Source organism: Egretta garzetta, unplaced genomic scaffold (genome assembly GCF_000687185.1).
Source record: "Egretta garzetta isolate BGI_Z169 unplaced genomic scaffold, ASM68718v1 scaffold87, whole genome shotgun sequence".
NCBI lineage: Eukaryota > Metazoa > Chordata > Aves > Pelecaniformes > Ardeidae > Egretta > Egretta garzetta.
This window is the reverse complement of record NW_009260286.1, coordinates 3014476-3027006: the sequence shown is the minus strand read 5'-3', so window position 1 is coordinate 3027006 and position 12531 is coordinate 3014476. Positions and strand designations below refer to the sequence as shown.

Below are 12531 nucleotides of genomic sequence, written 5' to 3'. Positions count from 1 at the left end.
AGATTTTGAGTCTTATCCAAAATTTATGGAAGGTGATCGAAAGCATTTCTTTCACTTCAGTGACAACTGCTATTAACAATGATCTGAATGCCACATTTCTGGGCAAAGGGAAACTTTTCCCCAGGCAGACCTATGAAGTCAGTTTTATTCCCTTTACCAAAGGGATAATGGAGAGATCTGACTTTTAAGTACTCTGCCCAAGACGCAACCTGAGAAATTCAAGCACATAACGAAGAGCTGCTGAGCCCCAGATGTGTGTCATACCAAAGGGATAATGGAGAGATCTGACTTTTAATACTCTGCCCAAGACGCAACCTGAGAGATTCAAGCACATAATGAAGAGCTGCTGAGCCCCAGATGTGTGTCGGTCCTTAAGGACTTTCCTCCTTTCGCTGGCACTTCAGAAGATTCCAGATCTGTCCAACTGCTGCAAGGGGCACTAGTAAGAGGATGTGATCCCCAGGTGTGTTAATTAGTACTAGTCCATAGTTATAATGGCTAATTCATGCATTTTTGGCAAGGTTTTACAGATTGCTTCCAAAAACGGTTTTCCAAAAGCCAGTTCTTTGTTCCTTTGAAACCAAGACAGCAACTTCTGCAGCAGTTCCGTAGGGAAAAGGGAACAATGACTTTATTAAGTCTGCTGAGTTAGGAACTTGACAGCATTAAATGAAAGGAAAACCAAGTCTCCCAACTCGATTTAAACTGAGCACACATTCACCCCACAGACAGCTTCTTCTAGAGCAAACAATTCTGTTATACTTGGTGAGCAGAAAAACAACAGGGCAGCTCTGAATCCATCCCTCATTAGCAGTCTGTCTCATCTACAAGCAGTTCGCCGGTTCTGCCGATTAGAGATTTCCTGTGCCTTGGGAAAAGAGCAGGCTAATCGATGAGGTAATGCTTTTTTATTCTAATTAAGGACTTGAGTCATCCTATTATTGTAAAGTCCATGAAACAAAACATGTTTAAATCTGCCCAATTACATCATGTTCAATCCTCTTCCAAAGCAGAATTAAAAAAAAAGACTTTTGATTCTGTGTAGTTGCAAATTTATCCTGTACTCCTTCTAAAGGACCTCCTGCTTCCTACGAATCCGTCTCAGTTAACTAAGGACTTGCTTAATACGCCTGCAGAATGGCTCACGGCAGCTTCTGCACGCCTTCATTGCTGTTTAGTTCTGCACTGCTACAAATGACCGCACACTGCTGTTAAACAGGATGGGAAAATCAAAAGCTGAGAGTTCACTCAGAGGCCTATGGGAATTATTTGAAAGCTGGTGCCAGCTAGTGGCAATGGTATTTCATTCCAGTTTCTTGACAGTACTTGGCTCTACACTTCTTCTAGATACAGAAAAGCGTGGGGAAAGTTTTGTTGCTTTAATACATTGTAAACAATGAACCAGGTCCATTAAAAATCGCGTGGCATCTTTCTTAAAAGCAGACATATCTACTTCAGCAAGCTGGTCAAATTCCAAGCTGGGTATTTTACATTTACATCAGTGCAATTCCCCTTGCATTTCCAGTTGAATGACGTGTTCTTCACTTACCATCTGATGCTGCAGTGAAGTGTTGCACTAAGCTATTAAGTCCTTGCTGCCTTTTACCCCAGGTGTAGTTACATTTGCGTTCTGCTTGAAAACACCGCCGGATGGCATACACAGCTATAACACTATAGAGTTACTTGCAGTCCTTTGGGTTTAGGATGATGGTATAAACACAAATTTACTATTTATAAAACCCATTAAAGTATTTTCAGTGTTCTAATCAGAAAGAAAATTAAGCACATTAAAATAATTACTTAAACTCCTTCCCAAAGGATCCTCATGTTCCAGCTGTGTATGTACTGGAATCACTCAAGCCAGCCATGACAGAAACTCATCATTGAAGTTTAACTGAGCCAATTGCTTCAACATGCAACATAAAACCTGGGGAAATAATGACTGCATAATCTTATGGGACCAAAAATCCAGCACTAGACCAGGAAATGTGAATGGAGATAAGGACAATGCTGGCACAGGGGGGGACTCTCACAAGTTTTTCTTAGGTCAGGGAAGTCACTATTTCCAGAATAAAAGAAAACACAGAGCAGCCAACTTTAGAGCTGTACGTTATGCATCCACTCCTCTCCAAACCTCTCTGACAGTCCGAGTGCCTTAGCTCTGATTCCAAGGTGCAGTTCTTCATGATTGCCAGAACTGGACATAGCAGGAGGTTCTCAGTTCCACCACTTGGAGCTACCCAGGCCTTGGTAGAGTTCTAGCAAGGAAAACATATTCCAAGAGCAATCACTCAGAAGACAATTCCTCAGAAGGAATATGGATGATACTGTGAGACTCAATAGATAACATGGTTTCATTTTCAACTGTTTTCTTTCAATCACCTTCAACCTTCTATCTGTGGGGGGACAGCAAGATTTTCAGTAGAGAAACTTGTGGGAAGCTGTGCTGAGGAGATGGGGTTGGAGGCAGAAGGGAAAGGAAAGCCTGTTGGGAAAACAATGCTCACAAAGCACCTATAAACATAAAAAAAGTTCAGGACAGACAAAATAGAGGGACTGAATTCCTGCAAAGAGAGCATCCCTGTCATCCTGCTTTACTCCCTAGCCTCTCAGTTAAAACACCTCGAAGAAGAGGCTATAAGGTTGCCCCAAAAAAGGGCTGAGAGCAGACAATTAATGAAAAGTAAGGCTCATCCTTTTAACAGGCTGGGTAATACACACTTTTTGCTGCCTTTTCCTCTCTTTCCTCTCTTTGAAGGAGAAGAACACTATACCAGACCATGTCCTTGGTTTTCGGAAAAATTTCAACCATCAGAAATGTCTCAGTAGAAGACCAATGGGGTTGTTTACTGGGATTTTGCAAGTCGCCAATCTGACAGCAGCTGGATTGGAATTGCGACAAATACTTCTGTCACTTGGCAAAGTGACGGTCAAGCATGCCTTGCAACCTAAGCTTGTGACTCAACAACTGACCGAAAATAAAGATCTGCCTGTTCAAATCTCTGAAGGCTTCACAGCTGTGAGCATGGATACACACACTGCTAGGAAAACAAGGCTTGCTCTTTCTTTTCTTGTTCATTGTCTTAACTAGCTGAATATCATTATAGAAAAAATAACCTGTATCTTCCCTCTTCTTTAATGTTTTGACACCTTCACTCTCTGCTGATCAGCACAGAGAGACATAAGTGTTTCTACTGCTATGCATGTGTCCTACTGGATTCAGAGGGGAAGCCGTGCACGTAGCTGGCTAGACCAAAAGGCAGTTGTGAGCTTATGAGAGGCTGAGGAAGAGGAGGAGGATGCCTGAGGAGTGGCATCCTGAGGAGTGGCAGGGGGACAACCCTGCCAAGCAAGGACCAGAAGCCACAGCAGCTGAACACACATTTTGACAAGATTGCTCCAGACCATCTGTCCAGCAGACAGCAGTTGTGCTGCGACACCACTCCAGCCTGCAGAAATTCTCTTCCTTGGAGGTGAAAATCCACCGGCAAGCACATTGCCCTCACCTTTTACAGCTCTGGGCACTCCATCGATAAAACCACTTGGAAAGATGGTAAAAGCGGGACTCCCCTTAAGCCGATTTCTGCCTCTTCATCAGCCACGCTCCACTGCCCAAGGTTTCCGGCAGCGGAAGCAAGATCAAACATTGCCACTCATTGCTTCCCCAAAGACAGAAGGCTGCGGCCATCCTAGGCTCTTCTGCCACAACAGGGAAGAAAAGGAAGGAAAAGGGAGCACTGGGATGAACAGCTCAGGAGTCAAACTCTAGCCTGGCTGCTGTTAAGAGGCTAGGAGATGTGAAGGTGTAGGACGCAACCCAGAAACAACTGCTGGCTCTTGCACTGATCTACCTCCTCCTGCAGCCAGCCTGGCTCTGTGGGGCTCTGGCAAGGCCAGGGCTGGCTGCCAGGCTGCTCCTTCCCTGCCAATCTGTTGCTCAAAGCAATCGCCCATTTCATCTGCAGCCAGAAAAGGCCCCGAGTCCTTTAATAATCTCCTTACCAACTAAACCCAGCAACAGCAAACCTCTGGCACCAGGGGCGGTTGAGCTTGACCCCAGCAACAACTAGCTACAAGGCCTTTAAAAACTTTTGGCAGCAGGCCCCCAAAAGGTCAGCCCTCACCGGCCCCATCCCTTCCTAACTATTGTCAGGAGTTAGCTGCATCTGCAGTTATACACAACAGATGCAAAGCTTCAACCTATCCACGTGCCTTTATTCCTCTGGGAAGGCACAAATTTGGATGAGAAGAAGCCACGAGGGGAAATCCGCTCAAACAATAGCAAAGGTAGAGAGATGAGACAGAAACTCTTCAGGACTTATGAGGACACAGAAGAGCTCTTGCCTGGGGAATACCCACCTCTGGGTGCAGTTTGCCAGGAAAAACCCAGGGCTGAGGGAGGATATGCTGTCACTGGAAGATTTAGGGAGGCAAAGGAAAAAGGACGGAAGGGAGGGAACCACACGTGGAGGAGAGGTTCCTGCGAGGGCTGTGGAGAGCTGATGAAGGCAGGAAAGGAAAGCACAGGAAAAGGTGGTTCCTGCCAAGCTGGTGAGCAAATACTACCTCAGAAGTTAACTGCAGCTGAAGAAATGCATGCACATGGCTGCCGCATGCTTTAACCCAGTCACGCTCCTTTTGCATAATTCTTGCTGCTTTGTTTGGAGGTGGTTCCGAGTCATTTTAATCAGTTGCTATCTCAGGTTTATTGGAGTAAACTGAATACAAGTACTGAATTTGGTTCTTTTAACTACAAAGTGAGAGGAAAGAGATGCTAAAGCTCTTGGCTTCAGCCTACAAACAATAAAACTCCATAGTTGATCCACAGAGGGAGAAGATAAAACCCAATTCAGTTACTGTGATGCGTTTTTTAAATGGTTTTAAGATTCAGAGATAGAAATGCCTAACTTGATCCTGCCTGGATCAATTAAAAAAATCCACAACTGGTTGCCTGAATTCTCTATAGAAAGCAAAACCTTAAGGAACCCTTAGGGCAGACTGGGAGCAAACACGGCAGCAGGCAGAAAGCTAACCCCTGTGGGCAGAGGAGCTCAGGGCCATAATATTTTTTTTAGCAATTCCTTCACAGCCTGGGCCTGAGCACAAGAGCTCAGTTCAACAATTCAACTATTAGGATAGTCCCTGGTGCTCCCCTGGCATGGGACAACTTGCCTTCTCCTAAACCATCCTAATCACTGCCCACGAGGCAGCACAGGCCAGCAGCCATTTCCAGTGGGCATTCTGCATGTAGCAAATGTAATCTGGAGGACAGGGGAATGTAACGGTATAGACATGGCCAGATACTGCCCAGTTGGCCTCGGCCAGCGCGCCCTGGCTCTCTATGCCAATCTGTTCTCAAACCACTGGCAAATTACACCTTTTTCCCTTGCAGAATTTTCAGCAGTATCATTAAGAATATCCTAGCTGCGGGTGAAGAGCTCCTCCATCTTGTGGCTGTCTTCCATGTCTTTCCCTTTGCAGGATAAGCCTCTTTTGGATCTCGTATTCTTGCTTCTTTCATTCCTGAAGGCATTCCAGTTGGAGGAACCCCTGCAATCGTGACTAGCCACACAGTAATATTTTGTAATTTAGCAGGAAAATCCTTTAAAAGACAGCAGTGTTAAAAGATACTGCACCTCTAAAATCCCAGGTGTATTGTCAAAGCACTGTGGTAACCCACCGAGCACTTAAATGAATGTTTCTGAATACGTTGAGATAGATGGATTTAGAGAAGAGTGATAAAGAGCAGTACTGCATTCACTTGAAGGAGAACAATAGAGACAAAGATAAGACAATGTACAACTTGTATTGTCCCTATGATGTGGAGTAAAACACATATCTGATTTCCCACTTATAAAGGAATTAAAACATTTTAACAAAGGGATATTCTAATGATCATGGCTTAAGAGAAGAAAAAAAGAGATTTAAAAAGAGTAGCTTGGTTATGAGAGCCTTGTGACTTACAAGTCACTGTACGCTTACACTGCCAAGAAAAATGAAATAGAGCTAGCAATGTGCCACTGCTGCAAAAGTGAGTATACTATATCCATTCCCTGCTGCACAGCTGATGTCAAAGGACCATCTACTCAGTATTAGGAGTGCTTGTTCTTACAGGACCTGTATATTCTGCCCAAAGCTGAAAAGGTTTCTACAAATGTCTAGGAAAACTTGCAGAGTAACTGGTGACAATACATTGGAATAACAATACTCCAAACTATCAAGAAAAGCAGTGAGAAAAGATATACCCCTGGAAAATATATTTCAAATGAATTTCAACAATGCACCCCACAAATGTAACTTAATTTTGAGCATCTCTTATTCTAGGAAGAACTAGGCCTAGGGGAAAAAAAAAGGAGGAGTGGTGTTAAAAGCTGAAAACTTGATCAGAAATATATATTATGGTTTTGAAATGTCCCTGATTTGGACAAGAAAAAAAACCAAGTCTTTCTGTTGTTAAGAATCCCAGACGTGGCCCAAGACCACGCTGCTAACACAGAAAGAAAGCTTTGGGCTTGAGAATCATATAGCAGAGAAACACAAAGTTTGTAGACCATCATTATATCCACAAAAGCTAAGAGCAGAATTGGCAGGTGAGTTGCCCACCGGACATGAAAGAGCAACTCAGACACAGCCTTGAATGTGAGGAAGACAATAGTCACAACTGAGATGTCTCCTCCAGTCAAAAGGAACCAGACCATTATGAGCTTCCACCTGGATGATCACCAGCAATACAAAACCAGAAAAAAAGACCCTAGTTTAGCACTTTACCCCTAAGGCCAGTACATTTAACTGGGTATCTGGTGGTTCCGCAGCACAGCAGCAGTGCTGGGCCAAATCCAAGTCACAGCCTTCTGGCCCAGGAGGAAAAGTTGTTACCAAATGAAGCGTGCTGACAACATATGGAGGCCTGTGCTACTGGAGCAGTTTCATCCCCATCCAGAAAGAAAAAAACCTGTAAGATTATGCCAAACACATGATTCGATTTAGGTCAGAGCTCTGCTGCGCAAAGCACCCTGGCCACCGATGCCGCCTGGAATGGACTGGCTTGTTTCAGTGCTGACTTTACATATTTTCAAAGGTTTTTCACGGGGGAAAGGATTGTGGATTTTTTTTTAACTGAATTTACTAAGCATTAGGGAGCAGTTTACTACTAAACATATTTAATCCTGTCTGCATCATGTCCTTTTTTATTCATCCCCATCCCAAAGTAACTTTAAGCACATCTGAAGCACTAAAGCTGTGAAGCCTGCAAGCTCCATCTTTAAAGCATGTAAGCACCTAACATTTTAATGGGCATAGAAGACACCCTAAAATGGTCACCCAGGAAATGTCCGCCCACTGACAGCTAAGCTCCTGCCTTTGGCCTCTTACCTAGACACCTATTGCTAGACGGCATAAAGCTGGTATACGCTGCTTATGTCTGATCTGATCTCCATCGATGTAAACTGAAAATATCTTCCATGAAAGCAGGGTGAGTTACAGGAGAATAGAGACAATGTAAAATCAGATTCAGGGTTCTCATTTCCACTTTCATGCTTCTGCCTCAACCACTGGTTTAGAGTGAAAAACATCTGACTGCATAACGTGTCATGCTGCAGCTCTGTAAAGACCGTACTTCTTATATAAGTGAAGTTATTCTGATTCAGTAAGAACTCTGTTCTCTAAAGGAACGGAAGCAACAAACTACATGAGGATTAAATACCAGATCTTGTCATCCTTCAATGCATTGAAAGACCAAAATAATCAAGACATTCAAATGTTTTGTCAAACTGTGCAAAGCAGAAAAGCAAACTTCTTGCTTGCTTTGGCACAGCGAGTTCTTTATAGCTTATACTTGTTGTAAGTCGGAAAATACAACGTTGCATTTGCTAACGCAATAGATCATTTTCCTATCCAAAAAAGGACAGCTTCTTTTGTAAACTCACCAGCTAAGGACTATTTTGTGGGAAGTACTGCTTTATCTAACTTCTCATTGTAAATAGTTATTTAACTTTTTTAAACTCTTCTTCAACAAAAGAATAATTCTGATGCTGAGTAACTAAGCACATGTTTTGTCAAAAGAATAATATTTAAAGTTTTCTGGTGATATGTAAAGGATTAAATACTTCAAGTAAAAAGGACGATATCTGGACATCAACAATTACATATGATTATAATAGCAGGAGCAAAGTCCAAGTGGCGCTTCCAGTATTAGTCATTGTAGTTGACCTGACTTAGTGTGGGAGACTCCGGCTTAGCGCCTGCAGTGAATGATCCCCTTGGAAATGATTCAAGGTAATTGGGAAACACTAAGAGAGGGCTCTGGCTTGTTACTATCAGTTACTGCCTATTGCTATGAAGAAGCATTCTGAAAGCGATGTCTGGGTCCAAGACAAAGAGCATTCAGTAGTGGCTGGTGACTGTGGGTGGCTGAAACAATTCACTTGAGTCAGTCAGGGCTTACTGAAGATCAAGAACAACTGAGCCTTTTCTACTTGGGCATCTAAAGCCTGAAATACCCTAAAAAAAGTAGTCACTACTCATGATCACAGCCACTGAGAAACTAAAATTGCTTCCAGGCTTCAGTAGTTAAAATGTTTTCGGGAATCAAGTAAGAAATTCCATCTTGAAGTAAAGAAAATAACTGTCTGAAAATTATTGGACATGTGAGCAAACCCAGATACTAACATCAGCAAGCTTTGATTCAATTACTGTCTCTCAAGCTGTTATTGCTTATACCTTAGTGGCATTTAGCATGTGACACCTTCCCCTTCAGATAAGGGAAGGAGGAAATAAAAGCCTATTTGTGAACATCATGATTGAAATGTTGGCTCTTTTGGTCTGCTATAATTTTACCTCCTTGTAGACACAGGTGAGGTCAGAAGCAGTTCCAGACACTGTAAACACCAGTGTAATCCAGAGAGACACAACTGATGGACCCTGGTGGCTTTATGTTTTGTGGTGGGACCCTGCAGTGGCCAGTAAAGTGCCTACTGTAGCCAAGACTGCTATCAAAGCATTTACAATGTCCCTCTGTCGCTTTGATTTCCTGAGGAATGCACTAAGAAGCCACTACAGATTCTCTTCCCTCTACCAAGGCACCTCCTTCATGAACTGCAGAGGCCTCTCCTCTTCTATGAAAATTCAGCTGTAAGTGGTTGATGTTATAAAATGTTGGGATGAGGGGACAGTGACATAGACCAGCCTTTTTTGTTTAGAAAACTAGGCTAAAAACTAAATAACAAAGAACTACCAGCCCTACCTGATTATACCAAGAGGATCTAATTCTTCCTCCTCTTCCTCTTCTTCTTTCTCCCCTTTTTTGGCATTTTCCAATGATGAAAGCTGTGAGATTAAGTCAGGTGTCTTCTCCTCTTTGAAAAAATCCAATGCCTCATTTTCTTCATCTTCTTTCTCCTTGTCATCCGGAATGTTTTTACCCTTGAAGTCAATGGCACTAGTAGATTTTGTTCCTGCAAAACACAATAGCGGATGCAAAACTGAGTACACAGGATAACAACTATGTTTTATTTAATACCTTGCACCTGTTCCTGATGGTTTTGTTTGGGGAATGTAGGACATGATCAGCTTTTGTGAAACTCTTCCAACATTCCTGACTGTCCCTTCTATCCACTGATGTATCATTACGTGTCTGATCTGTCTACTGATTTAAAGGAGTTAAGTAGAGGAAGACAGAGGAAGTGAACTTTATCTGAGACATAGCAGTGCATGTCTAATCTGCTTATTTATGTTCCTTCCATAGTCATTAGAAACAATAGAATTTCCACGTGATCATTCATCCCATCCAAATAAAGCTGTCTGAGAAGGAGTTTCCCTCTGAAGTGCCTATTTCTCTCCACTGGCTACAGAGAGGCTGTAAATACCCTGTTTAAATGTAGGTAGCTAACTTTCGCATAGCTAGTTGAGATAAAGTCCACTTTTTGTTACTAATCTTATTCTTGTGGGCTAAAACTAAAACATTGGACAGCATGAAAAAGTTTCAACAGCAGCTCTTCAATTCACACTCAAAAACGAAAACTGAAGTTCTAACTCCCTTCAGTATGCAAGATCTGTCCAACTGAGCAATTTCAGCAAACTGAAACATGAGCTTTGACAAGACTTCTCACCATACCTGTTAGATGCAAAGCCCAGGAGAATGAGGAGAAAACTATTTCTTGCAGCGGATGTTCAGGAAAGCAATTTAAAATATTGAGACGAACTAAAAATAGGCTAGTGAAACCCATGACAGATAAAATTAATGGTTTCATCCTTTTGCCTGTCGAAGTATCATGGTATGGGAGACTCATCTCACCCAGCTCTTCTGCATCTGCTTGCATCTACTAAATCACCCAGGGCAGACTTCATTGACTAAATGTGGGTGTCTACACTAAGCAAATGGTCTTGTGCTCCCCTTATAGGCAAGCGAGTGCTGGTCAGGAGAGGCAGTGGATGTTAGGATGCTGCTTATCTTATCCCCACAGTCATCTGTGTTTTACCATGTTGATTCTCCCTAAACACCCTTGAAACCATTGACTACGTCTCCAGCATCTGTAAGGAAAGGGTACACCACTAGCTTGAGGATCTGCAGTGTATGTACTGAATTCCACCTTGTTTGGTAGGGTGAGGCTTATATTATTCTAGGGCAGATTTTGATGAACAGGTCACATTACTTGCACCCAATCTGTCCACAGTATAAAGACAGTCCAGACTAATTCAGCTGTAGACTTGCGCACCATGGTTAGGTTAATCAGCATTGCAAAGGTTAATCAACATGAATTCTGAATTCTCTGTGCAGGGGGTCTACTTTCAAGAGAACATTGCCAGGAAAAAAAGAAAAAAAAAAATCCAAAATCTTATTAGCTAAAGAATTTTGCCAAATATTACGCAATTTTGCCCCCTTTGACTTTAGGAAGCTGCCAGTCTCACAAAACTTCTGATCTGGCCACACTTGACACTTTTGCAAAATCGGCTGTTCACACATGGTGACTTGCTAGCACCTTGCAACTTCATTTCCTTAAAACTAATGTTATGCTGAGAATCCTGCACAGCACCAGGCTGGAATCCTCCCTGCTCAGCAGCTCAGCTGAATTAAGAGCAGAGAGCCCATCTGTTCCATTCATTCACTGACTCCCTGCTACACCCAAGGAACATAAGAAAGAAACTATATGAATCACTGGAAGAGGCAACAGGAGCTGGACATGAGGCTAAGGAAAATTTTAAAAAAAAGGCCAGAGAATGGGTTTAACTAATAAAGAATCTGCCTTTTATTCAAATCTTTCTCAGGGTCAATAACTTGCTTTAGGACCCTCTTCAGCAAGGCCTAGTAATTTTATTAGGAATGAAAAACAGACAAAATGTGGAATGATTGATCACTAAGGAAGACCCTGCACTGTCCCTTTAGGGTCCATCTCTCCACTGACAATATATGGCTATTTAGGCTTTATACTAAACTTATGTGTTCTGAATCACAGCTTAGCTATACGCCTAAGGGAAATCGGAGATGGTGGGATAGATACCTTCAAAGAGAGCACTGTGGTATCAACGCTTCTGCATGAGGCATGTGTCCACTGAGAAGAGGAGAGAACACTAGCAAACATGACTGTGCAGCACTGTAGATGCACAAGAGGATATTTTCAGTGACAGCCTTTATTCTGGCATTCTCTAATTTCTGACTACCCGAATCAAAAACTTAATTACGCCTTTATTAAGCACATTCATGGGAGAGAGGACACTCACATCTTTTAGTTACCTAAAAATTCCAGTAACTCAGGACTTGTTGCTAGATCCTCATCTTTTGAGATGAATTTCATTATATCATTGAACATAGCTCTTCGTTCACAGATGTCAGATTCCCCCACGAAGAGAACTTTTCTAGGCAAGAGCGGAAGAGAAGCCCGTGGATATCGTGCCGCCAGCTTCTGGTAGAGCTCCTCTATCTCGCTGTACTTCTTGGAAACCTGCAATGAAACATGCTGCCTGGTTAAGTTTCTTTACAGGTGAGACATGAGCAGCAAACAGCAGTTTAAGCACTGTGAAACATTAACCCTGGAAACTGAAGTGGAAAAACATGTATTACCAAGGAGCTTTACATATAGCCTAGTAAAAGCCTGTTACCTACACACTGAATCCCCAAGCATTGTTGCTGCTCTTCTGATTCTGTTATTAAAATCTGCTCCCTAATGGAATTGAAGTTCATTGCCAGATACCCAGCGTCCATTTGTCTGACTCATCAATTAATGAAACTTCAACAGGGAAGGTCGCTGCTCCAGATACTTTTCTTCGACAGCAAAAATCCTTGTTCACTAAAAATGAGCTATATCATGCCCCACCCTGAGAGACAGGAGGGAAGAGAAGCCCACTCAGGTAGGTATCTGATGGAGAAAGCAGCCCAAATCTTGCCACCATAAAGCCAGAAGACCCATTGACGTGGACAGGCTGGAGAGGTGGGCCTGTGTGAATCTCATGAGGTTCAACAAGGCCAAGTGCAAGGTCCTGAACCTGGGTTGGGGTAACCCCCAGTATCAGTACAGGCTGGGGGAAGAAAGGATTGAG

The 12531-nt window shown here is 42.8% G+C and overlaps 1 protein-coding gene across 1 annotated transcript in view; it reads right to left on the bottom strand.

Annotated features, from left to right (window-relative positions):
• The window catches only part of HS1BP3 (HCLS1 binding protein 3), a 58109-nt gene that overhangs the window by 20723 nt on the left and 24855 nt on the right, over positions 1–12531 (bottom strand). Inside the window, exons 4-5 of the mRNA XM_035897942.1 lie at positions 11729–11936; positions 9242–9452 (exon numbers count right to left, since the gene is read on the bottom strand). Coding sequence (XP_035753835.1) covers positions 9242–9452; positions 11729–11936 — 419 coding nt within the window. The remainder of the gene's footprint in view (positions 1–9241; positions 9453–11728; positions 11937–12531) is intronic.